The sequence below is a fragment of the Gigantopelta aegis genome, chromosome 10 (assembly GCF_016097555.1).
Source record: "Gigantopelta aegis isolate Gae_Host chromosome 10, Gae_host_genome, whole genome shotgun sequence".
NCBI classification, from domain to species: Eukaryota; Metazoa; Mollusca; class Gastropoda; order Neomphalida; family Peltospiridae; genus Gigantopelta; species Gigantopelta aegis.
Window position 1 is genome coordinate 74,034,087 of NC_054708.1, and position 27,369 is coordinate 74,061,455.

The 27,369-nt window shown below is 36.2% G+C and overlaps 1 protein-coding gene across 1 annotated transcript in view; it reads left to right on the forward strand.

The window, feature by feature from the left end:
* The first annotated feature begins 460 nt into the window (after positions 1 to 460).
* LOC121383802 (protein SMG7-like) overlaps positions 461 to 27,369 on the forward strand; it is a 36,406-nt gene continuing 9,497 nt past the window's right edge. The window contains exons 1-21 of the mRNA XM_041513899.1: positions 461 to 589; positions 3,008 to 3,039; positions 5,912 to 6,029; positions 6,823 to 6,883; positions 7,961 to 8,032; positions 10,140 to 10,218; positions 10,540 to 10,632; positions 11,549 to 11,620; positions 12,627 to 12,780; positions 15,007 to 15,106; positions 16,509 to 16,636; positions 16,880 to 17,128; positions 18,401 to 18,801; positions 19,729 to 19,876; positions 20,422 to 20,501; positions 22,446 to 22,512; positions 23,240 to 23,353; positions 23,971 to 24,044; positions 24,624 to 24,679; positions 25,320 to 25,388; positions 25,963 to 27,075. Of these exons, the coding sequence (XP_041369833.1) occupies positions 564 to 589; positions 3,008 to 3,039; positions 5,912 to 6,029; positions 6,823 to 6,883; positions 7,961 to 8,032; positions 10,140 to 10,218; positions 10,540 to 10,632; positions 11,549 to 11,620; positions 12,627 to 12,780; positions 15,007 to 15,106; positions 16,509 to 16,636; positions 16,880 to 17,128; positions 18,401 to 18,801; positions 19,729 to 19,876; positions 20,422 to 20,501; positions 22,446 to 22,512; positions 23,240 to 23,353; positions 23,971 to 24,044; positions 24,624 to 24,679; positions 25,320 to 25,388; positions 25,963 to 27,075 (3,306 nt within the window). The 5' untranslated portion in view covers positions 461 to 563. The remainder of the gene's footprint in view (positions 590 to 3,007; positions 3,040 to 5,911; positions 6,030 to 6,822; positions 6,884 to 7,960; positions 8,033 to 10,139; positions 10,219 to 10,539; positions 10,633 to 11,548; positions 11,621 to 12,626; positions 12,781 to 15,006; positions 15,107 to 16,508; positions 16,637 to 16,879; positions 17,129 to 18,400; positions 18,802 to 19,728; positions 19,877 to 20,421; positions 20,502 to 22,445; positions 22,513 to 23,239; positions 23,354 to 23,970; positions 24,045 to 24,623; positions 24,680 to 25,319; positions 25,389 to 25,962; positions 27,076 to 27,369) is intronic.

Sequence of the window (27,369 nt, forward strand, 5' to 3'; positions counted from 1 at the left end):
CAAAAAATGTCTGGTACGACTAGCTTTGGGATCCCATAAGGAGAATACATTACATGCATTTGAGCTAGTCTTTGATAACAGAATTAATTTATCTTTAAAACAAATAAAATCTCAAATAAATTAACATTTCAAATTAAACTGAAAACAATGATATTATTCTATTGTTATTGTAAAATCGTGCTAAAGTTTACTGCATTTATAAATCATGGCAAGGAAGTCTCAATATTGTATATTATACAATATTATACTTTTATAATTTAACGAAAGAGGCGCATCTATATTAATTATATATTATTTTAAATAGCTTCAAAATAATAAAATTATATTGATGTTTAAATCCAGTCTTTATTACAATCAAAGCTTTTTGTTTGTATTTCTATTTTCTTTTATTTAAAGTCAGTAACTCCAATTCTCTGTCGCACATAGGGATGCTATTACATTTAGATAAAATGCATATGGCCGATATTTTCAGCCGTCAAAATTTATTCATGTGTTCATTAACAATTCTTGATAACTGTGTTATGGTTATTTGGTAATAATGTAGATATATAGGTTGTTTTGTCATGTCCTCTGTTGCACAAGTGCTCAGGTAAGAAATTAGCTACAGATACATGTAACAATACTGTGATATGTTGAATAAAATATGAACAGGCTGAAACTTGACTTTTTTCTATAAATAATAATAAAAATCTATTAAAAACATTTCAGATATCGAACTTCCGTATAATATAAGTATTATTAAACCAGTCTTCTTCATTAATAACAATTTTCATTTAATCATATTTGTCGATCCATAATTATAAAAAGTTAGTTGCATGCATTATAATTATGAAGAACTTGCAAAGTGAAACTGAAAGTTGTTTAGTACTATAGTAGACTTAATAAATGTTGCTAATTCTGATAGATGAGTTAAAAAATACAACCACCAGTCTGACTGGCAATCTTTGTTTTCTGATTGACTGTTCAAATAAAGCTTTTTGTTCCCTGCTGAATGTGCAATTCCACATCACAATTTTGAACTGGATCGAAATGGTCAGAATGGTAAAGAAATTTGTACATATTGTCTGTCTTCTCTGTAACGCTAACTTTCGACCATTAGGACCTCAAAACTTTTGAATCAAACATTTGGTATTGTGCTTGAATGCTGTAACTTTCATTTCTGTTTTCATAATTAATGGTACTACCGATATCTTTGAACAATAATAAACAAAAATGTCAAAGAAATATCTTACTTCAGTTTCAGTTTTGATCTATTTTGGTAAATTGTACAATTTTAAAATTAAAATATTTGTTCATACATGCAGGCATCAAAATAAGCAATTGTTTGGTAACTATTCTATGTTCAGGTTACCACAAAATACACACCTGATAACCTATAGGTTACCAATACCACACATTTTTATTTCCATTATATAACTATAAAATACCTTCAGACACATTAAGGCTATTCATACCACTGTTACTGATACCATTACATGTATCTAAATAACACTCAGTTGATAAAATTTTAGGTGGTGTAGTTTTAGTTTAATAATAATATTGTATGCAGAACAAAATGCCATTCTCAGCTGTCTAGATATGTGGTAACCTCCTGAACGACTGTTTTCGACTTATTTCGATCCCTGTACATGGTTAGATGTGATCATAATCATCAATAAAAAATGTTCCACTAGTTGCATAGTACTAAAGCAATTTTGCATTGAAAGTTTTCCAACATACTAATAACATAGGTGTAAGGCATGTATTCATATTTGAATATTTAGAATTAAGTTTTATTTTAACAGGCACATGGAATATTCAAACAGAAAGTCAGGTTTTATAAAATGTCAAAACAAATTATGTGAACTACAAGATGCAGTACATTTCAAGATAAAAAAAATAAAAAAAAATAATAATAATAAACTAAAAATAAACTGTTCTATGTAAAAGAAAAATATAGCCTTTTTAGTAGAATATAACCTGCAACTTTTGTTTTTCCAAATCAGAAGGGGCAATTTGTATAATGATGTGGTTTATATACCACTGTTACTTTCAGTTTCATATGTTTAATCCACCTCAGTATGAGAGGTTTGTTATATTAAATGCATGTAAACTTCACTGATTAGAGTATTTTCATCAATGTGTACACAAAATATATGGTATGTCAGATGTAATATACATCAGTTAATTCATCAACATGCATTAAACCCCCCACCCTATTCTTTCACCAAGTCTTGAGTCAAGATATAGTTCTTTCCTTTATATTTTATTACTTGTTTCAACCATTTTTCTTTATACTATATTACTCTTGTTTTACCCTTTTTAAATTGGTATCACTATAAAGCGAACAAATATTGGAATTAAAAAAAAGAAAAAAGACTCAAAATGTTTTGACTTAGTGGATGATCATTTGAAATGAAATTTGTATTGTAACAGTATGATGTTTTTGGTTGATGGACTAATAGAAATTGTGATGTCCAGACTAGTAAAGTTTGGTTGATACTGGTTCAGAGGACTAGTGAGATGTTTGTCATTTCTACATCCCCGAGTGCACCAGAACCAAACCGTTAAAATAGTAAATTTGAATATTCAGCATAGACAAAAATCTTCTGACAACATAGTTTACTACAGAGAAACCTCTCAAAATCAGACCCTTGGTAAAACGGAATTCCCTCAAAACAGGACATTTTTCATGGTCCCTTTTTAAATATCTGTGCAGAAGAGAACGTCTCTAAACCGGATACCTCTTAAAACCGGACATTTTACTTGGTCCCAAGAGTGTCCTGTTTAGAGGAGTTTCACTATATCAGCTTTTAGCAGTAAAATTATCTCTTTAATCAAAGGTTATTTTTTTTAGCCAAAAAAGCAAACATAAATATTACAGTACACACATGTCAACTGAAAACAGTGTTGTTCAAAGACACAGATTTTTATATTGGTGAAACAGGTATAATTTGATAATATTTCTTTAGGTTTGAAGCTACTTGTGTGTGCATTAAATAAAATTGTACTTGATTTTATATTTCAGACAAGCAGATACATTGAAAGCAACAATATCAGGTATTTATATTACAGCTGTTTATATTTGTTATACTGTCGGTTTAATTTATGTTTTAAGTATACTGTCCTGGGCACGGACTCGGCTGTCTAGGCTGTGTGTTCAGGACAAAGGTTAATTATTAGTAGTTACACAGAGAGAATCCCTCAAAAAACACCTGTTTTTTCATACTACATATGGAATTTACTACAAGTTATTTATGTTAAAAATAAGGGCTTAAAAGCTCTCAATATTTTAAAAATTATTGGTAAAAGGTTATTCTCCGTCTGTATAGATCTCTTGTGAGGTCAAAACTTGATTATGGATGCATTGTGTATGGGTCAGCACGCAAGTCTTACTTGCAGATGCTAGATCCTATACACAACCATGGACTCAGGCTTTGTCTTGGTGCATTTAGAACATCTGTAGAGGTAGTACTAAACCAAATAACTTCCGGCTGGGTCAAAGTTCGAGGTGCACCCAACTTTTGATAGAGAAGTGAACACCACAAGTCCTGTGATTGGTTATAAATGTGAGTGTGTTGGTTTCATCTGGGCTAAAAATTTATGCAATTTTATTTCATCTAGTACCACTGTGTCAAGTAGCCTTGTGCTTGGAACATGTATGGGGTACCTATAAAAAAAAGTACTCAAATTTTGTGCGGGTAGTCATAGACGCTAACCGTTATCTCAGAAATGAGCAGCTTGGCACCCATTTTTTTGTGATTCACTTTAATGGTGAGGCGTGGTAGTATTTATATCCGTGGCGTTTATGTCGATTGATACATTGCAGGTAGGAGTTTTAGCCACATATGTTACTATAGGCGTCTATGGGATTTGATTTGGTAGTATACACCCTAGAGAGCTTGTACGTTGATGCACACGAACCTTGTTTGGGTGCTAGGCGTGCAAAGCTTTCCCTGCAGTATGCTACCAAGATTAAATCATTACCGAAACATCCAACACATGATGCGGTGTTTGATAACAAATCTATGAAGTTTGATGCACGGCCAGATGCTATTCGTACATTTGGTCTTCACATTCAGCGTATTTTATCGCTTTCCAATATTGATTTATCGGACGCTTTGGAAACTCCTTCATATTTTGTTTTACCACCTTGGTATATCACACCACCTAAAATTGTGTTTGATCTGGCGCATCTGAAGAAAGATCGTACATATGCTGTTGTTTATAAACAGTTTTTCATGGAAATTCAAGACAAGTACTGTGATTACATTTCTGTTTATACAGATGGATCACAGGATGGGAATTCTGTGGCTTGTGCTACAGTTTTTCCATCAGACACAATACTTTCCATGAGACTGCCTGACTCGGCATCGATCTTTAGTGCTGAAGTTTGGGCAGTCATTAAAGCCTTGGAAGAAATAAAGGATTCTAGTACATCCAAATGTATTATTTTTACTGACTTACTTTCGTGTCTTCAAGCTTTACGCAATATGAAGCTGGACCATCCCTTGATTGGGATGGTGATACGAAAGTGTGTCTTTTTATCCATTGCCAATAAACATAATTGTATTTTGTTGGGTGCCCAGCCGTGTTGGCATCAGGGGTAATAAAATAGCAGATTCAGCTGCTAAGTCTGCTTTGGATTTGCATCATGCCAATTTATCTTTTCAACTTGGCAAGGTGATTGGGATGGTGCTGTTGTAAACAAGTTTCATGCTATCAAGCTAGTCTTGGGAGAGTGGCAGTCCTCTTATAGACAGTGCAGGAAAAAAAAGTAAAGTTTGTTTTATTTAACGACGCCACTAGAGCACATTGATTTTTAATCTTATCATCGGCTATTGGACGTCAAACATATGGTCATTCTGACACTGTTTTTAGAGCAAACCCGCTGTCGCCACATAGGCTACTCTTCTTTACGACAGGCAGCAAGGGATCTTTTATTTGCGCTTCCCACAGGCAGGATAGCACAAACCATGGCCTTTGTTGAACCAGTTATGGATCACTGGTCGGTGCAAGTGGTTTTACACCTACCCATTGAGCCTTGCGGAGCACTCACTCAGGGTTTGGAGTCGGTATCTGGATTAAAAATCCCATGCCTCGACTGGGATCCGAACCCAGTACCTACCAGCCTGTAGACCGATGGCCTGCCACGACGCCACCGAGGCCGGTAGACAGTGCAGGAAGGATGAAGTAGTCTTGTGTCGTGCTCGCATCGGTCATACTTACTTGACCCATTCATTTATTTTGAAGAAGGATCCTCCACCTCAGTGTGAGCACTGTCAGTGTACTCTGACGGTATGCCACATTTTGGTGGGGTGTCATTATCTCAAAGAAACTCAAAAAGATATATTTGGACAAACAAATGTGATGGAATCATTACAATTCCATCCAGAATTTGTATTACAATTTTTACGCGATACTGACTTTTTCTCTAAATTTTAATTTGATATATCTGTGATATTTGTATTTTTGCACAGTTCTTTACACTGTGTTTTAATTTAACTGTTGAATTTTTATAATGATGTTGATCATCACATTGCTTTTGCATTTACCCTAGTTTGACACCCAATAGCCGATGTATTTTTCGTGCTGGGGTCCATTTTTTTCTTAATAGCCCACAAAAATAGTATTTTTTTGTTATTTCCAAAACACTTTTACATCAAACCAAACTGAAACTGTTTACAAAAAATATTTTTGTAGGAGGATGGGACTAACTATATAGTCTTTTATCTCATCCTGAAGCGTGCATTGCTGGTCTATAGAACCATATATAGTTTTGTTTGCTTTGTGCATTAATTTAAATTTAACTTGTATACATGGAGAATACTAAATGAGTTCCCACAAGAGATCACTTATATTATGAGTGACACTGTGTTTTCATTCATACATTACAAGAATAGAATAATGTATTTGTTATCATCTTTTTCAGACTCTGGCAAAAATATATCAGAGCTATGGGTTACAAGGCAGCGTCTCGAAGATTTGTACAAGAAAATATTGTTGATGGATTTGGAATATGCTCTTGACAAAAAGGTTGAACAGGACTTGTAAGTACATCTTTGTAACCATTGTTAAGACATTGTCTGCAAACAGTTTAGATTGTAAATAGAGAATACTATATGAGTGGCTGTTAGATAGATTTATCTTGCAACAAGTTGTTTTAGAACATACCAGGTTTATAACGAGTGACAATGAGTTGGGTACATTTTTAAACAACAAGCTGTAAGATAAATAGTATCTAATGGACATGGGTATAGTATTCTTTTTGTTGCATATCTTGAGAAACAATGTTGAAAAAGAAATTAAAACGTCTTTTTTCAATTTAAAATTTATGTACAGTGCTTGCAAGTGACCTAGTAATAATATGTACATCACAGAGTAATCGTGCTAATTTCATTAGCCGATGTGGCTTTGGCATATGGTTCATCATCATGGAGCAACTAATTCCTGATGTATTTAAACTGATAAGCCAAATAAATGGAAGATCGCTATATTACAGCTTTAGAAAGTCATTGAATTTTAAATTGGCTTACAGATAGTTAAGGAAAATTAAAATTAATTGATAATAATATTTTTCAAGAAGAGATTGGGAATTCACGTCAGAACATTGAAATATTATTACTGATGGATTATGTTGATGATTACAGTATGAATTGTGAATATATGTATGTATCTGTGTGTGACTATGTATGTCTGTATATGTGTGTATGTATGTCTAAGTAGGAAAAGTGTACAAACCTTATGTTTGTAATCATGTCCTGTCATGATGATTAATTGAACTTGCATTGTGCATTCAGTTTATAATTTACTGTAAATGTATTTTTTTACATTTCTAAATAGATGGAACCATGCCTTTAAAAACCAGATTAACATATTACAGACTCAAGCCAAGGACAAACAGGTGGGTGTACCATTAGAATATTTTGCCCACTCAACATTCCTTCTGTTTTGTCTTTGGTTTTTGGTTCTACTTGCATAACAAGGAATGACAAGTAGCTCAGTAGTAGAACACTTGCATATGGTGTGTTGGGTTATATAATTGATTAATTGCCTTTGGTGGGTCCCATCATGTTGTTTTCCCCATCCCGACGAGTGCCCCATGAGTAGGACATGTGCTGAAATGTCTATGGGAAAGTATAGAATTTTTTGTCTTTTTTTCTACTGCTTTGTTGTAGGAGTAGCTATTTAATGGTAGTTGATTTTTTTGTCTATCTTTTAAGTACTGAAATAACCATATGTTAGGCATCAGATAGGCATATTTAAAAAATGTGCTGAGGTGTTGTTATTAATTCACGGGCTTCATGATAATAGTGATATTTTGATTGTCAAATATATTTTGTGAAATTTGCCTTTGACATTTATCAATGAACTGTATACCGTTTACTTTGGGTGACAAAAGCACTTGAATGGGTATTTACACATATGAAGTAATAAGCAAACTGAACATGTTATGACATCTTACTAGCCTGTTTCAGTAATTTCCTATAGTATTTAAAGGCATATTGCCACAGACCACTGACCTATTTAATGGTCTAACAGAGTATTACCTGAACAAAAATAATTTGATTTGTCCCTAAATGTACTTTATTCAACCATCTTCATAACCACCATACTCCATTTATTAATGACATTTTGTAAAAATAATTGAATTATGGCAATGGTCCATAATTCAAAAACTAAAATTGCCGAAAGGGATGACATGGATTTCACTCCACCATGGTTCAGTTAAGGTGATGCGATAGCTAGATTTGGTTTTCAACAATTAATGTAATTTTTATTTATTATTCATTTTTAGAGAAATAAGGTCCTTAAATCCATGACAGTATGCCTTTAACATTATTTGGTTTGTCTGTTAATTACCGGTACTATTTTTTTGTTTGTTCATTCTTCTTCTTTTTTCTTATTTTTAAAATTTTGGTTGAGTCTACATTATAATATAAGTGTATTGGTACTGATACTGGTACTGTCATTGTTTCAGAATGCTAAACGAGGTGAAGTACAGGCTAGTTTGAATTTGTTCCTGGAAACTGCCAGTGGTTTTTACCTGCAGGTCAGTATCGTTGATTCAAGCAGTTGGTCGCATTGCATACTTAAAGCCGTAATATAGAATTAAAAAAATTATTTAACCACTTAGAGTAGACCTTTAACATTATTGTCCTTTGGCTGCACTTACTAATTATATAACATGTTTTATTCTCCCATTTTAAGAGTCAGTTGCTAGGAGACTTTCCACTGTTATTTTGTTATTTGTTAAAATATATTTAAAACATGGTGACCAACTTGCATTTTGTATATATACATATGGAAATTAATTAAGCAACACCCAATTCATAGACCTATAATTCTGTGAATTAAGAAAACAGAGCATTTTCCTGAATGATATATTGACATGTGGCATCGTGCTGAATAGCATGACTTTCATGGAGATATTCAATACACGTGCAACCATGAACAATGCACGTGAAATGTCATACCCTCCACAGTGTTGAAATCAAGTTTGTAATGATTACATGTCACACTCTCCTGTCAATTTGCATTGAATATTCAGTACCATAATTGTCATGGCACGTCGTAAATTGTCAGAGGCTACAAGGTGGCAAATTATTGGCATGAGAAATGCAGGAATGTCCATCAGACAAATTGGACGTCAACTTGGGCGCAATATTTCCATCATTTCAAGACTGTTGAACAAACACAGGGCTACCAATGATGTTAAAGATCGTCCAAGACCTGGTAGACCCCGTAAGACAACAATAAGAGAGGATAGAGCATTGTTGAGACTTGTTAGGCGCCATTCATGGGACTCGAGCACATCTTTAAAACAACAGTGGTTACCAGGCAGAGCCATTTCCTACAGGACTGTCAGGAATCGGCTGAAAGCAGCAGGATACAGGGCCAGAAGACCCATCAAACGTATAAAACTGTCTCCAGCTCACAAAGCAGCACGACTTGCCTGGTGTAATTAACGTGTTCACTGGAACATTGCTTCATGGCGGAGGGTTCACTTTTCCGAGTCGTTTCTTATTGCATATGGTGGATGGTCGTACACGTGTCTAGAAACAAAGGAACACAGCCATGGTTCCCCGCAATATCCAGGAGACCGTTCCCTTTGGGGGAGGGTCAGTCATGGTATGGGGATGCATTTCCTTGGGTTGCAAGATGGACCTCATCATCATTCGTGGTAACCTTAATGGGCCTCAGTATCAACAGGAGATCCTTGAGAGAGATGTTGTCACCCATTTTGATAATCATCCTCTAGCCACAAGACCCATCTTCATGCATGATAATGCCAGGTCTCACAGAGCATGTGCTGTCACCCAGTTCTTGCAACAGAATGCTGTTGAGACTATTCCATGGCCAGCCATGAGTCCAGATCTCAATCTCATTGAGCATCTGTGGAAATTTTAGGCCGTCGTGTTCGACAGAGAGACCCACCTGTCCAGACTCTCAATGAATTAACTGCTGCTTTGCATGATGATTAGAACAGGATTCCTCAAAATCAAATCCAGAGATTGATCCAAGGAATGAGGAGGCGTCTTGAAGCAGCTGTTCGTGTGCAGGGAGGTTACACAAGATACTGATGGAAAGTCAATATTTGGACTTGCCAGACATTATTCTTCAGTTCTGTGAACCAGATGTGTGCATGGTACTGACAGTTAAGTCTGTGCAACAACAGTGAAATTCATAATGTTTTTGAATGAAATGAAGTCATTTTCCAAATCTGTACCATCTTCAAATAAACCACATTATGTCATGGTATTATTGGCTATGTTTCTCCTCATCCCTTTCTGTTCACTGAAAATTTCATATGGTATGGAAATCTTTGACACATTTCATGCACCAGTTCATTAAAATTGCTCAATCTGAGCAAATACGGGTGTTGCTTAATTAATTTCCATATGTATATTAATGCAACTGACACTAACCAATGAGATTAATATTACACAAGTTTATTAAAACTACAGTAACTGCTGTGTTTGCATTTTGCATTAATAAAAGATGTTTTAATACAGTGAGAAGAGTCTGTGATTTTATTTTAAAAAACTAGCTGCGTTTTTATTTTGCATTAGTAAAATATGTTCAAAATATAGTCATGTGAGATTCACAAGTACATATCACATTAATGTATTACTTTTATAATATTTTTGTTCTTGTAGTTTTTACAGCAGATATGTACCACCTTCAAGTTGGACCTTCCGTTCAGAAGAAAATCTGCAGTGTTTGGTGTCATGAAAGGTAAATTTGTATTTTATTCCAAAGAAAAAAAAAGGAAACTAATTTTAGCTGGTTTTTTCGTGCTTTTGATAGTGATACCTAATGGCCGCCCATTCTGTATGTAGCTTGGTGTCATTAATAAACAGAACTCTCATGTTTTATATTAAGGCAAAATTAATTGCTTGACCAAAAGTGGGAGATGGGTGGGAGGGCTTGGGCCCCACATAAATCCACACCAGCACTAACATTTATTTATATGGCCAAAGATATATGTAATAATTGATCATAATAATACTTAAAAGTTTATGAATTAATTTCATTATGTTTCTTTTATCTTTTTAGAAAAATGTCAGTTGAAAACAAGAATAACTCCTCCAAAGAAGAGCTCCTGTCTGTATGTCTGTCAGCATTGTCTTGTACATCTTGGGGATATCGGTATGTACCAGTGTTAGGAATTGGGTGGAACTTCATCATCAGTCGTCAGTTGTATTTGGTTTGCTTTCAACAAAGCAATCTTTAGTCTCGCCTTTATAAAGTAAAAAAAACCATTGGATCTAAGTGGAGACAGTGTGGCCGCGGGGGCGTCGGCTGGACGCCGCTAGATAATCTGGCGGGCGCCGGCTGATCAAAGAACAGATCGGTAGGCGTCCTGGTGAAGCCCGGCCAGGCGACTGGCAATTGATGTCGGGCTTCCCCCAGGCGTCCGCACCTCGAGTATATATAGATGTGTTGTATAAAGTTGTACATTATTTCTGAGGACTTCTTGGAGCTTGGGTGGCGTTCGGGACCAGCGGGGCACCTGGCCGATGTTATACAAATTGCCCGGGATCTGTGAGGGGGCTGTGAGGCTATCGTAGGGTGGCCGTGAGGGGCCTGTGAAAATCCCACGTCGCCCGGTGGATTTTTTTCCAATGATTTTCGTCAAAATCTTTTGGAGACCGCCAGATCACCGGTCGGTTTCTGGCAGGCTGCCAGGCGGGGCCCTAGTAACATATCTACGGGATTTCCACAACCTAAAATCGCGCTTGTAAAATTGCAGATTTGGGAGTCAGGTTTTCACGCTCGCTGGGTTCGTGCGACCCCTAACAATCGCAGCGGACGCCTCGCGATAATGCCCTTTTTGGCCTGGTTTAGGAGTCGGCGGGCCACATTTAAAATAAAACCAGAAAAGTGACAATTTACATAGAATGATTGTGAAATTATGTTGATGACAGCAAAAAAAGAAATCTTTGAAAAGCCTCGAAAAAAGATAATGGAAAATATCTTTAGAAAGTCATGGAATTCAGTACACTATAAATATATGTTCATATAATATATCATATGTAGATTTATTCACTTTTTAAAATTTCAGCTCGATATCGCCAGCAGGTTGAACAGGCACAGACATACTACCAACACGCCGCTAACCTCGTTCCTCAGAATGGTAAGAATACTGTGCAAATTATTGCCTTCGTTTATTAAATGTAATATTTTCATATACTTACCATTTGTGACACCCAATAGCGATGTGTATTTTTGTGCTGGGGTGTCGTTAAACATTCATTCGTTCATTAAAATGGAAGTAATTCCTAACTTGATCAGTTGTATTAAAGTAGCAATAATTTGTGTTGCTGGCAAAGGGATATGTGGTGGCAGCAGGTTTAATATTTGCCTATTTAGACCAATTGTTGACTTATGGTTACCCATATGGTTAAAAAAAGAAAAAAAAGAAATGTTTTATTTAACAACGCACTCAGTACATTTTATTTACAGTTATATGGTGTCAGCCATATGGTTAAGGACCACACAGTTTGAGAGGAAACCTGCTGTCGCCACAACATGGGCTACTCTTTCCAATTAGCAGCAAGGGATCTTTTATTTGTGCTTCCCACAGACAGGATAGCACAAACCATGGCCTTTGTTGAACCAGTTATGGATCACTGGTCGGTGCAAGTGGTTTACACCTACCCATTGAGCCTTGTGGAGCACTCAGTCAGGGTTTGGAGTCGGTATCTGGATTAAAAATCCCATCCCTCGACTGGGATCCGAACCCAGTACCTACCAGCCTGTAGACCGATGGCCTAACCACGATGCAACCGAGGCCAGTATATTATATGGTTAAAAAGTCATACATCCCACTAGAACATAAAGTGTAACATAACATCTCCTATGCTTGTTACACTACAACTTTACTGGAACATCATTCAAACAGTTTCATTGTTATTAGTTAAAATTGATAATTATGAGTAATAAATAGGATATAAACTACCATTTCATATTATATTTTTGTCCCTTGTGAAATAATTTTCATTTTATTTTAAAATTATTTTACTCGGAACCTAAACATGATTAGAAATGGAATCTCACTGAATATCCTTTAATTTCTTACCAGATAGCTGTAACTTAAAATGTGCTGAGGTGTTGTTAAATGTGACCTTCCTTTCTTCCAGGCCAGCCTTACAATCAGCTGGCTATTTTGGAAGCAGCGAGAGGAAACAAGCTGTCCACAGTGTTCTACTACATCCGCAGCCTCGCTGTCAGACATCCATTCCCAGTGGCGGCAACAAATCTCGAGAAATTCTACGCCAAACTCACCAAGGACATGTAAGAATGGAGTTAGGATCCATTAACAAATACACCGGTTTGCTATTGGTCTTACAGAAACTGTTCTGGTCCCCATTCCACAAAGCGATTTTATCGCTAGGACCACCTTAGTTGCATAAGGTAATTATGCACTTAGGTGATCTTAGTACTCAGATTGTTTTCGTAGAATTCGGCCCAGGGGCCTAATTCACTAAACTCTTGCAACTTTGCGATATCGCAGTGCAGTGCTAAAAGACTTGCAAAGAGGATGCTTTGTTGTCTAACAGAGCCTAAGAGAGCTTTGTGAATTAGGCCCCTGATCAGCATAGCCTTTTAATGACTTAAATTACATATTAATTTTATCTTTAGACTGCTAGATTAATTTTCGACAAAAACAATGTTGAAGAGGTTGTAAAGTTTGCTGACATATTTTCATTTCAAAGTTTATAAATATATGAAATAATGCTCAGATGTGAAAGGGTAAATATTAGTTTTGTGGGCTTTTTTATTTTCATTATATTTTAAACCAGTTAATATTGTTTAAAGTTGGACAATAAATTGATTAAGTCAGGGTTACCTACTTGCTTTTTTGCCAAGGTGGCTTGAAAGTACAGCAATTATTCCCAAAATGTTTTGTGGCCAGATGGCTTGAATGTACAGCAATTATTCCCAAAATGTTTTTTGGCTAGATGGCTTGAATGTACAGCAATTATTCCCAAAATGTTTTGCTAACCACAGCGGTTTTAGAGAAATGAAGTAAAATTCATATCCCAATATTTTCGTGATTTTTGTTGTTGATAAAATGGTCAAATTTATTATGGAATTAACTGTCACAATTAGCTATTAATTCCTCAAAAAGACAGGACATTCTGTCATTGTTATCAAATGACAATACTTGCCAAAACTACTTTTTTCTCTGAATATTACCTTTATAATATAACTACTTTTTCAATTAAAAATTCCAATGTGTTTATTACAGACAAATGAAAAAGTAAATCAACTATAATTTCAATCTAAGCTATTTCGGATTGTTCTATTATTTCCATTCAGTGCAGTGTGCCAAACAGTGGGAGATACGAGTTAATGAATGCACTACATACGGTGTGCAGTGTGTTAATATCCTGTGAAATATCTCCTCTGTAGGTTAAATACATTGTCATTAAACATTCATTCAGTCACTCATTCATTCAATGTTAGTCCTGGCTCTGGGGGGTAGTTCGCATAAATTTCTCTTTTAGAGAGTTAACTTAAAAAAAAATTGTTCTATATGCCAATGTCTTCAGAAAAAGTTTGGGTAACACTTCCAGGTTAAGTACGTTTTCACAGCAGAGTACATTTATGATTTTTGGTTGGCCGCGAAAAGGCTAAAATGACGATATTAGAGTTTCATGTAATAAATAATTATTTGACACCCATAGATGATTTATTTTGATTTATTTCAATTGTTTGGGTGTTACTGACTATATTTTAGCATTATTCATTGCCATAAACCTGGGTTGGGGATACACAATGACCTTATTTTACATATTTTTACTCAGAAATCGCTTTCGATTTGAAATTAGCTAAGCGTTTAACGGCTTCTCAGTCAACCAATACTGTAAGCAGAGTTCCACAGATTGGCCAAAAGGTTCTTCATTAAGTTCTCAGAGCAATACAGTTTTCAATTTGATACCTTGAATTGCTGGATGATACCCATGGTGCCCATTGTATCCCTACCCCCTTAAAATAAACACTTTTAGGGCATTTCGTCAAATAACCATATCTCCTAAAGTTAGTGTCATAAGACTTTGTGTCTATAAATATGTTTTTATCCCCCCCCCCCCCCAAATGATTGGTACCATTACTGTGATTTTTTTGGAGTTGACCTAATTAGCATAATTCCAAGATGGCGTCCAAAATAGCCGCGAAATACTTAATTAGACTTAACTTCACATACAGAAGAACATTTCAAGTGAGATTACTACATTATTAGTGCAAAAGTTTCAAACATACCAAAATACTGCAAAACTCAAGCTAATCTTATCAGACAATTACATTTTTTACATGAATTGAGTGATGTTTTCTTACACCGACATAATTTGCAACATTTCACCTCAGCCATCCTGCAAGGGCAAATTGAACTGATACACTTATCACATGAGCATATGACTGACCAATTAACCTCAAGGGTTTTCTACGATGTTGCAGGCATTAGTTGACTTTGGTCGTGCTCATAGCCAACATATTGCGGTTTCAGTGATTCAACAGTTTCAGGGTCGAGATGGCTCTGCAAGGCATGCATGGTGGTGTGGGCATTATAGAACGCACGCTGGATATGAGGCAGAATGCCATGACTGGTCGGGGGCAGGTTGTCGAGAGATAGCTGCCTTTACTGAAATCTAAAACCTGCATGGAGGTGACAGACATTTGTGATATAACATTTGTGGTATCTCTGCACCTTCACCAAATAATGCTCATCATTGCGAATCGTGGCTGTAGAGGGATGAATGTCTGTTCGTGTTACCTGGTAGAGTACAATGGAGTATTGCCGAGATTCAGAAGTATTTCCACGAAGATGACGACAGATTAGTTTCTCCAGAAGACAGAAGAAGTTTGTTGTTGTTTGAATGCAAGAAGGTCTGTTTTGGTAGAGGTGTTCCTGGTTCGATGGAACTGTGTTCGACTGGTACAATATTGGTGCACTTCCTTTTCTCATTGTCCTTTACTGACGGGTCATCCAAGTACATGTCGAACACATAGTCACACCGGCCAAACTTATGACAAACATCAGAACATGACATGAAAACTCAGAGGAGATCCTGACAGTTGGAAAGGCCAGTAAAACGAACCTTACGAACAGTGGCCATGATGTCTATAACAAATGACAAGTTTCTCTGATGTGTATATTCATAGTCGTCAGTCTTGAGATGAGTTTCTAATGCTACAGTCACATATCCACCGATTTGGGATAAGGTGCCCGTAGGGGCCCAAATTTCTGGGAAAATTTGCAAAATCTCACGGCGGCTGCATGGGTGCCGTGGCTATCCTACGGGCGCCTTGGCATTCTTTCCTCGCCGTAGGGCACATCGGAAGCTTTTAGCGCGGAGTTAAAAAGTTCCCGATGTGTCGTAGAAATATTTATTAGCCATAAACCATAGACACGTTGTATACAGCATCGCACGGGCACTGCATGGGCCCAGTATGGCCCCTGCAACACGGATGGCACTGAATTTCGGGCATCTCAAATCGTATGGCACCCGTACGATTTCCAAGATCATCGTACGAGTATCTTACGATGTCCGTGCGAGTCCCTCACGAGCCCCGTACTGTGTGTAAGAATCGTACGGGTATCTAACGGCTCCCGTCCGACTGCCGTGCGGCGTCCATAGGATTATCCTGCGGTACCCTTGCAGCTTACCAACAGACGCCGTGATCGTGGCCTCACAACAAAGGACCTTTTAAAATATAATGTCACACCCTCTCCTCTCCTGTTCAGTGACAACGATATGATGACCAGCCCACCTCTACCAAAACAGAAGAAATGTTCTGGCCTTCAAAAAACAAGAAGCTTCTTCTGGAGAAACTAATCTATCGTCATTTTCGTGGAATCTGAGCAACACCCCACTTTACTCGACCAGGTAACAAGAAAAGATGAGAGCTGGCAGTGTGTTATGGTTTACAAAGGCAAAGAAAAATATCTGGCCCACCTTCTATCATCATTTGAAGAAGCTGAACTTCGTATACCCATTCATGTCTTGGGTTCTCTTGAGGCAGGACTCAGAGTATGTGTCCTAATCTCCAATGATGTAATTGTCGCCCTGCTCTACCACATCCCCGTATTGCTGCAACACGACCTTGATGAGCTGTGGGTACGAACTGGAGTGGGAGATTCCACTCGGTAGGTGTGTGTCCCTTCATACTCTGTTCGACATCCTGGGTCATCAGCACTGTACAGTATTCCCAGCCTTGTACAGCCTTACAGAGTGTGACATCACCAGCAAAGTTGTTACGAAAAAGGCAGCTTTGGAAGATATACAGCCATGATTCGTAATGATGAGCATTATTTGGTGAAGGTGCTGAGATACCACAAATGTTATATCACAAATGTCTATGACCTCCATGCAGAGATTTTCGATTTCAGTAAAGGCAGCTCTCTGGACAACCTGCCTTCGACCAGCCACAGTATCCTGCCTCGTATCCAGCGTGCGTTCTATAATGCCCACACCACCATGCATGCCTTGCAGAGCCATTTCGACCCTGACACTGTTGGATCACTGAAGCCACAAGATTGTGGCTATGAGCACGACCAAGGACAGCTAATGTCTGCAACATCACAGAAAACCCTCGAGGTTAATTGGTCAGTCATATGCTCATGTGATAAGTGTATCAGGTCAATTTGCCCTTGCAGGATGGCTGAGGTGAAATGTTCAAATTCTGTCGGTGTAAGAAAACATCACTCATTTCATGTAAAAAATGTAATTGCCTGATATGATTAGCTTCAGTTCTGCAGTATTTTGGTATGTTTGAAACATTTGCACTAATATTGAAGTAATCTTTAAATAGTAGTATTTAGGTCAGTTATCAATGATAAATAATGATAATTCATGAAAGGTTCATTTGTACTATATTAAACACCTGATATTTTTAATGATTGAACATCATTCTTTATTAATGTGGACTTTTTGATTGGATGGGTTTTTTAAAATTATTATCTGGGATAAGGTAGGGAGGAGGAGGGGTGGAAAATGTGTGTATTTGACTCTCTTTTTTTTAAGTGTCACTTGAAATGTTCTTCTATATGCGAAGTTATGTCTCATTCAGTATTCTGCGGCCATTTTGGACGCCATCTTGGAATTATGCCAATTGGGTCAACTCCAAAAAGTCATAGTAATGGTACCAATCAATTATTTGGGGTTACAAACATATTTATAGACACAAAGATTAACTTCTTGTGACACTTCCTTTAGGAGATATGGTCATTTGACGAAATGCCCTAAAAGTGTTTATTTTAGGGGGTAGGGATACAATGGGCCTCATGGGTATCATCCAGCAATCCGAGGTATCAAATGGAAAACTGTATTGCTCTGTGCACTTAATGAAGAAACTTTTGGACAATTTGTGGAACTCTGCTTACAGCATTGGTTGACTGAGAAGCCATTGGACTTTGAGCTACTTTCAAATCGAAAGCGATTTCCGAGTAAAAATATGTAAAATAAGGTCATTTTGTATCCCAAACATAGGTGTATGACCATTAATGATGCTAAAATATAGTTAGTAACACACAGACAATTGAAATAAATCAAAATGAATCATCTAAAGGTGTCAAATAATTATTTATTGCATGAAACTCCAATATCGTCATTTTAGCCTTTTGGCGACCAACTAAAAATTATAAATGTGCTCTGCTGAGAAAACGTACGTAACCTGGAAGTGTTACCCAAACTTTTTCTGAAGGCCTTGGCACATAGAACAAGAAAATGTAAGTTAACTCTCTAAAAGAGAAATGTACGCGAACGACGCCGTCAACTTTTGCATTAATGTTTTCAATTTAGATGAGTTTCTCACACACTGTAAATCTTAGGCCATTAAAACTTGGTTTATAGTTGCATCTATGGATATTCATTCACTGAAAATATGATAGGCAAGATATTTAATTCTGCAGAATTCTTTATTTTTTCAATACCCACCTTGTGCACAATAAAAGTGTACACGTGTATGCATGGACAAAAACTGTTAGCATAAAACAATATTTACTGTGCCTCACCCACAATCCCTTCTTGAACATCATATATTTTGACATGAGATATAAATTTAATCATGTGAATGAAACTTTTTTTCCAGATTTAAATAAAGCTTCATCACTTAAGGATAAACTGTTGAGTAGCTTGCCGTCACACGTGATAACGCAGAGTTTCACCAGCAGTGTTCTCATTCAGTTTGTCGCCATCACGATATTCTCGCTGCACCACATACAGAAGGAGCTGAATGTCGGTTCGTCGTCGAACCAGGGAGCTGTGACCAAGGATGAGCAGAGATGCTTTCAGTTGATGTTTTCTTTCATGAGTACGTGGCATTTAGTCCAGCTTGTATTTGGGGTTATTCGCACATATGAGTATTTTCACAAGTATACAAACTTGGTTACAGGGGTCGGGGTTAATGAAGGAGGGGCTAGAAAAAAAGTATGCTTTGTATACTTGTGAAAATGTTGATATACTTGCCATAATAAATAGAACAACTTATGATTTTTTCACATCACCTTTCCAATTGTGTGTCAAGTTATTTTAACAATGTCAATAATATATCATCTACACATGTCTTTGCCAAAACACACCAAAATGTCAGTACCGTAAATTGAACAAGAATGGACATCTGTCTCATTGCAGTTGTAATTAAAATGTATATCCCATCGATCATAAATGGCTTTTTGTGGGTGGTGGTGATATATTTGAGAACAGCCCCATAATTTCAAACCACAAAGTAAAACTGAAGCTTTCCTCTAACACTGCTTGTCAGAATTATCAAAAGTTTGAAGTCCAATAAATTGATGTGTTCTTGAACAAACATTTTTCCTTTTCATTGCAAGTTCCTAAGACCATTTCATGGCTTTGAATGTTAAACATTTGCACAACCCATTTATTGGTTTGTGGTAACCCATTTTTAAAATGGGCCAAGGGGTTAATAGTTTTTTCCCCATTCCCATCCAGTGCGGAGTAAAATTAAATAATATATAGGTGGGGTTTTTTTTCTTTTAACAAAAATAAGTCCGATCTGGCAAACTAAAAAGGCAGTTAAAGATAATGTATAAACACACTTGTAACACATTCTGTTTGTTAATATTTCATTCTCTCTGTTATGTTTAGTATATTGCATTTATCTTGTACTATCCAGTAGCCGATGATTAAGTCATATCTATGTTTTAGTAGTGTTGTTAAACAAAACAAACTTTAAACTTTATTTTATACTAAAAAATTGTGTGTTTGAATATTTCAGTTTGTGTGTTGGACATACTGCTGCAGAACACCCCGAAACAGGAGCCGAAAGCTCGGGAATTCTTCACTCTGCCAGCTGTTAAGATCATCTTTGATTGGCTTCATCTCAACAAGGACTGTATTGACAAACAAGTGCTTGTAAATTCTGGGTAGGTGCCCATACTCCTCCGGTACTTGTCTTGCCCTCCAGTTCTAGCCATAGAAATTATGAATCATCAGTAGAAAGTATTAATAATAGTAGTACTAATAGTATTATTAATTGTGAATGTAAATTATGAATACTATCAAATGACTTACATTTGCTTCGAGTTACAGAGCCCTGAGCTCAGTACTGTTGCAGTAATATGGACAAGACTTTATTAAAACCTGGCGTCAAGACTTTAATGTTTTATAAACAATGTATCGAGGGTTCACAACCAGAAATTTAAAAATAAACCCCAGCAGAAATAAATTTTATTTATCTATCGAAAGTATATTGCCTATTATCACTTGTCTTACCCCAAAGCATCCATTAAAAAAATAATAATAATAAAATAAATAACACAAAACTATTAATAATAATTTTATAAAGCGAAACAGTAGGCTACTGTAATTTTTTCAAAGAGAGGACATCACCAGTTCTGGTTGTCGGCCTTTGAAAAGGCCTTTGTACAGATACATGATCCTTTAGTTTTTTATTATTTTTTATTTTCAGGTTCTGGAGTAGCCTTGCCAAGCTATTGAATAACCTGCAGACTTTATCTAACAAAGAAAACACCCCTGACAGTGTCAGGTGTAAGTAGGAGATGAAAACTATGATCAGCCAGACAGAACACAAAAATGTTTCTTCCCCCTCCTGTTATGAACTTTACAACAAGATTTATTCATATGAATGTGTTTTTAAAACAACTTGCAGAAAGTGCAAGAGAAACGTTCTTCAAATATAAGGGCTATACACCGAGGGAATAATTTGATTGGTATTCTGTGATGAATTCTTTTAAAATTCCAGGAAGTAAAGCATAACATCACAGTCCAGATATTTGCATTCTTTGAATTTCACTAATCAAAATGTTTTGAAAAGAAAAGAGAACATTCCTAGAAATTACCAATTGTTTGTTTTTTGGGGGATTTTCATTCCAAAATGTATAGTACAATAATGTGGTCCACATTTTTTTTTTTTTTATTATTATTATTTTTTTAATACATATTTATTGTCCCAGATCATATAGCAGTGTCAGGTTTGGGAGCCCAGACTCACTGCTTTACATTTGTATCCATGATCTAAGCAGCAACAAACTGTTAAAAATAACAAAAGCTAATAGAAACTGATTCAGGGTGAAGTTCAATTCATGCATACAGATGCACATGGACAGTGATCTATAATATAACTATTGTTATGATCCGAGATTTAAACCGGAACAGAGAAAATATCGAATAAGAAGGATGAGAATCAGAAAAGGATTTAGAAGAAGAAGAAGAAGAAGAAAAATACAAGACAGATATAGCTGGCATAAGAAGAAGGAAAGAAGTTGTTTTGAATTAAATAAGACATGAAACTGCGATCTCCAAACAGGCCACGCACTAAATCAGTCACAATATTTATTGCTACTTGTATATATGTATACATTATATTTTCTTAAAGTAATTATATCTATATTACTATCACTCACTCATTAAAGAGGTTGAGCCATGGGGACCATTCTTTAATACATTTTTCATAATTGCATTTTTTAAATAGAATATATTTTTCTATTTAAATTTTTTTATGCAATATGTTTTTAATGGCAGTGATTTCTGAGCATTTTTTCTGTATTTTTGTACAGTAAATATAGTATTTTATATTAATAATTAGCCAATTAAGAAAGTTATCTTTTTCATTATTTATGAAACCAAACATGATATTATTTTTATTAAAAGTAATTATATTCCCAGTCTTAGTTAATATCCAGGCTTGTACCGAATCCCATAAGTTTTTGGTCTCATTACACTCTACAAATAAATGTGATATGGTTTCAGGATAATTACTACATAAATTGCACATATTCGAATAGACGTAGCGAATCATATGTAAAAATTTATTAGTAGCTCAAATTCTTTGAAATAATCTGTATTGGAACCATAATAATGTTGAATCGTTCACGCAATCACTTGGTGTAAAAATAAATCCTTGATTCGTGTATTTAATTTGTGATTTTGGCGTTACTGATTTGAAGTTTATTATATCATACATAACTACATCCTCGTTGGCTTTTTAACAATAGTTTTAGTTTAAATGGAAGAATGGGTTTATTTATTGTTGTGAAACTATCATCTTTCAAAGTATCTAAATTTTTTAAGGTATGATTTTACTGCTTTTACCAGTGAAACATAGTACAACAAATTTGTTGTTGTATGATATATATTTATAAATTTACCATAAGACAAAATATCACCTTGTTCATCGAATAGGTCACTTATGAAAATAATGCCTTTGCTGGCCACATTTTTTGTCATCTTGTAATTTCTTTTATTAATAAACAATTTATTATTATTCCATTAAAATTACCAAGTTTTTTTCTTTCTCTCTACTGGGATGTCATTAAATATTTATTTTATGACTATACACACATGACTTAATTTTTGGTATATCCCGTAACAGATTGTATGAGAAGTCAAGTCAAGTGAAGTCAAAGATAGAAATGAATATCACACTAAGACTTGTTAAATGTCGGTGCTGATGTATAACTTGGTTGTTTTTAGATGAGGATGTCCCTCTGCCTGAAGACTGCGAAGTTCGGTGTTTTCAGCCCATTGAAAAAGCACATGGGTAATAACAATAACATTGTTACCATAATCTTTTTATGCTGACGGTGACATTTTAACAAATGACTTGCTGTGTATTACGCCAGTTATGACGTATATGTAATTCACAGTACTGAACAACTGGTTACCAGAGTTTCATTTCTTCTAAATTGATTATTTTTATCTCACTTCGAAAAGTGGAATGATGAAGCATCAACATTTGCAGTTAGCTCAACATTACATGTTTGCATTCAGCTCTTGGTTTTCCAAACACTAAGTCCTGGAACAAGGAAACTTAGTTTATAGTTGTGTCTATGAATGTCTATCTCAAAGCTTGTTAAAATGTTTAAAATATTTTTTCATCACAAATTTATTTTATAAAATTTAATTAATTTTTTTATTTAACTAAACATTTTATTTAAAACATATGTTAAAAAAAACAAAAACACCCAGACACTAATGTATGACTTTAAAAAACCAACCCCACCACAACTGGTCAAAGGTCTTGGTATGTGCTTTCTTGTCTGGGAAAGTGCATATAAAAGATCCCTTGCTGCATACAGAAAAATGCATCGTGTTTCCTCTGATGACTACGAGTCAGAATTACCGAGTCAGAATTACCATATGTTGGACATCCAGTAGCCGATGATTAATTAATAAATGTGCTCCAATGGTGTCGTTAACTAAACAAACTTTAAGAAAATCAAACCCACATATATATTTATTTAACGTGTTGTTATTGTTTTGCCCAGTAACTACAGCTTCAGCCGAGTCTCGGTGGACAGCTTGCCACTGTCTGTGGAGGTTCACCTCCGATATCTCCGTCTCATCGAACATGGAAAGTGGCTGGCTATGGAATTCTCAAGGTATGTCATTTTAAGTACTAGATGTATAATATTAATAAGTAAAAATAGGGTAGCTAGTGTTGATTTTTTAACTGTCACAACATGTTGTATTGGATGTAGTACATTAAAAAATATACATAACATGGAAGTTGTATATATTTGTATATAGCAAAAGGGTAATAATTTATGCTGTTGCTGATTAAAACAGATTGTCAGTTCATGTATTTTTGTATTGTACTTTCTAAATAATGAAAAACTGACAAAAACATACTTATGCCACATAATGCTAATGGTATCATTAGGGATAAAGTACGTCTTGGATGTTCAGAAAGTCCAGATTTTAATACCACCCCCAAAAATGTCCCGTCTTTGTGTTTCTTAACAAAAAGCTCACAATAACTATTCAGAATCTGCAAAGTTTTATGCAAGTGTGTTTTTGGTTTTTTCTCATCTCTGTATGGTATTGATGTATTAAATACAGTGCAGATGGGGGGGGTGGGTGGGGGGGTATTTTATACAGGCCAGTCACATAATATAGACCTTTCTTCTGTCGTTATTATTAATGTGCATGAAACTACAAATTCGACAATGAAAGATATATAATCTTGTTTTAGCTTACACAATTGTTGTGTTTTCAGCTCGAATGTCTTCTGTTGTGTCACTCTCAAGTCCGGCCACCTGCAGTTCAGTGCTCCTGGAAGTCAAAACAGAGGTTTGTCTTTAAACTAACTGCTAGAGCTATTTCTCATTCCAGCCATTTCACCACGACTGGTATATCAAAGGCCGTGGTATGTATTACCCTGTTAGTGGGATGGTGCATATAAAAAATCCCTTGCTGCTAATTGGAAAGAGTAGCCCATTAAATGGCGACAGCAGGTTTCCTCTCTCAATATTTGTGTGGTCCTTAACCATATGTCTGACGCCATATAACCATAAATAAAATGTGTTGAGTGTGTCGTTAAATAAAACATGTATTTCTTTCTTTCCCTATGGAGTTTGTCAATAAAATACAGAAGGCAAGTTTGGAAGTATATTTCTCAAACTTTCTGTACATGGTCCACAATATAATTTGTTGGAATTCCGCAGTGATTCTAAGATCATGGTGTCCTGCCAGGAGGTGTCAATTTTACTAAAACTTCTTATGTATGTGACCTAGATTGTAAATAAGATATAAAGGAAATTAAATAATGACAAGTCTAGTGAAGAAAGTAAAAGTTGTTGATCTATACATGCTATACCCATTATAGATTACAGTTTTAAAATGTGCTAGATTTTTTTTCTATTGTTACAGATGGAAGTGGGAGTATCACAGAAAAGAAATTTGGACGGCAGAATGTTGCAATGCAGGTAAAAGAGTTTTTCACGTACGAAATGTTTATAGTCGATAAATTGGTATTGTTCAGATAGCTTTGAAATTCACCTATATGAAAATTAAGAATTTGAGTGAAAGTGTTAAATCTTATATTTTAATATATCTGTGCACCAAACAGTTTAAAGGCGCATACACTAGTTTTAACCCGTAAAAAATAGACACTAAATTTAGTTAATTTACAAACCTGTAACTCATTTGGATAAAGTTACAATAGAGTGATAGAGGAGTGTGTGATGTTAAAACGGGAAATATCCTTAAAATAGACTAGAACTTGAATCAATAAACCGCTACTTCTCAGAGGCACATGCATTTTTTAAAATATGAAAACTGCAATTTTTGATAAACAAACACCAGGATGACCAGAAACACTTCAGTTCTATGGAAATGGATAATCTAACGAATAAAATATAAGTAATGTTTGATTTCAGTGATCATAAACGGCTCTAATAGTGAAAAATATGCTGTAGTGTTTAAAAACTAGGGTATGTCCCTTTAAATTAATCTGTGTGTTTTGGCTGGATGCTTTAAGATTTTTGAAATATTGACTTAGTTCTCTGTCAACGTTCTCTGTTTGCATCAGTTATATTGCTCTTTTTTTATTGTCTTTGTTTTTAGGCTATTATTCAGAAGCAAGAGCAGCAAGAAGCCACTGACAGTGATATGGGAACCTCGGCAAAAATAATTGTAAGTTGGTCTTGAGGACAACAGTCATCATTAGAAGTTTTTTGCTTTACCAGATATTTTTGGTCAAAATATTTTCATATCCTTTTATGTTTTTGTTGTTCAGGATCTGTGTTTTTTAATCACTCACTGTTTAAGCCAGGAACTTTGAATGGAACTAATATTTTGGTTTTGCTCTCTTACAAATGATGCAGTATATTATTTTTCTGGATGGGGCTGTTTTCTTTTTAGGGGAAGAAGGAGATTTTTGTATTATAAATGATATTATAATTTTATTTTGATGAATAGTCCAAATGTTTTGTTTTGTTGTATTGTATTGTAAATGATTTCATTAAGTATGTTGGCCATGCTGTCTTGTTTTATTTTCCCGTCTTTAATAAGTCATATTATGATAAAGCATAAACATTTTGTTTTCCTGGAGCATGTCTTTCTCATCAATTTATTTAGGATCATCAAACTATGCATACAAGTACAACTTGGAATGACAATGTGTCCTGCACCATAACTAGGTCAATGTGACCTACATTTAGGAAGCTTATCATGTAGTTCACCTTTATTCTTGTTTGTTATTTTGCAGGATGGCCCAGGTCTGTATGAGATTGACAGAAATATACCATTACCGGCAATGACTGGACAAACGTCGCCCAAGTATTTTCTTGGAATTCCAACAAACGAGCCACAGTTCATGAAACTAAAGCACGCCAAGACTACGGCCATTGCCTCGGCTCACATGAGGTTCAATGGCTCGAACGTGCAGCAGTCTCCGGCATTTCCAGGTTACATTTCTCCTTCCCAGACCAATGGCTCTGGTCCACAGCAACATATGGGCTATCCAGGCAGAAACTCCACCCAAGCACAACTTCCACCTCGTATGATGCCTGGAGGTCAGGGTCAGTGTATGACTCCTGGAGGTCAAGGTCAGTGTATGACACCTGGAGGTCAAGGTCAGTGTATGACACCTGGAGGTCAGGGTCAGTGTATGACACCTGGAGGTCAGGGTCAGCCTATGACACCCGGCAATCAAGGACCAAGACTTTCTCCGGGAAACCAGTCGAATCCGCCAAGAACCTCTCCGAATGGAACTATGGGCTCAGGAGTTTCTCCCCAGAGCATGCCTCAGTGTGCCCCATTCATGATGCAGCCACCCGTGTTCTCACAGAATGACCCATACCAAATGGCATCTCCCATGGTGGCTGGCTCCATGATCGGGTCACCCGGCGTGACTCCACCAGACAGTCAGACTGGACCAATGATATCGCCCACCCAGCAGCAGATCAGGGCGGCCATGATGAGGCAGCCCCCGCCCACTGTCCCCCTTGGCAACCTGTCGCCCAGTCAGGTGATAGCAGCCATGGCACTGACCAATCAGATGAATGCTCAGCAGCAGCAGCTGATGAAAGCCAATCAGCAAGGGGCTGTCCCTCCTCAGTTGCAGCCGCACCATCTGTTCCAGCAGGCTCTTGGAACAGAGCGCGTGCAGACGTCACCAAAAGATCAACAGCAGCCCGGTCAGACGGCCCCGCTCAAACCAGGCTATCCATCTATAGGCGGTGCAGCAGGGTTTCCAGGACTGTCGGCTCAAGGCAGTCCAATGGGTGCTCCACCTTTCAGACACGCACCTCCTCCGCTAAACAGTGATGGCCAGCCACATCAGAATGTGTTGATCGGATTCAACCCACTTACAATCAAGGTATGGCCATGTTGTTTTCTCTTCTGATATGATCAGCATACTTGTCTGTTTTAAGTTGAGCAAGGTTTATACAGGGTTTCTGCTAGAGGGTACGAAGAGTAAAATTACGTTCCCTAAAATCTTGAAAATTGATGGATACATTTTTATAATTTTTAGAAAGATTATAGTATGAGAACTGCTGTTTAATATTTGTCAAAGTACATGACATGTAGTGTTGAATTTTAAAAGATTTCAAACCCATATCCACCTAGTAGGGACACTTATGGTCTGTTCCAGTTTTATTACGTACCCTCA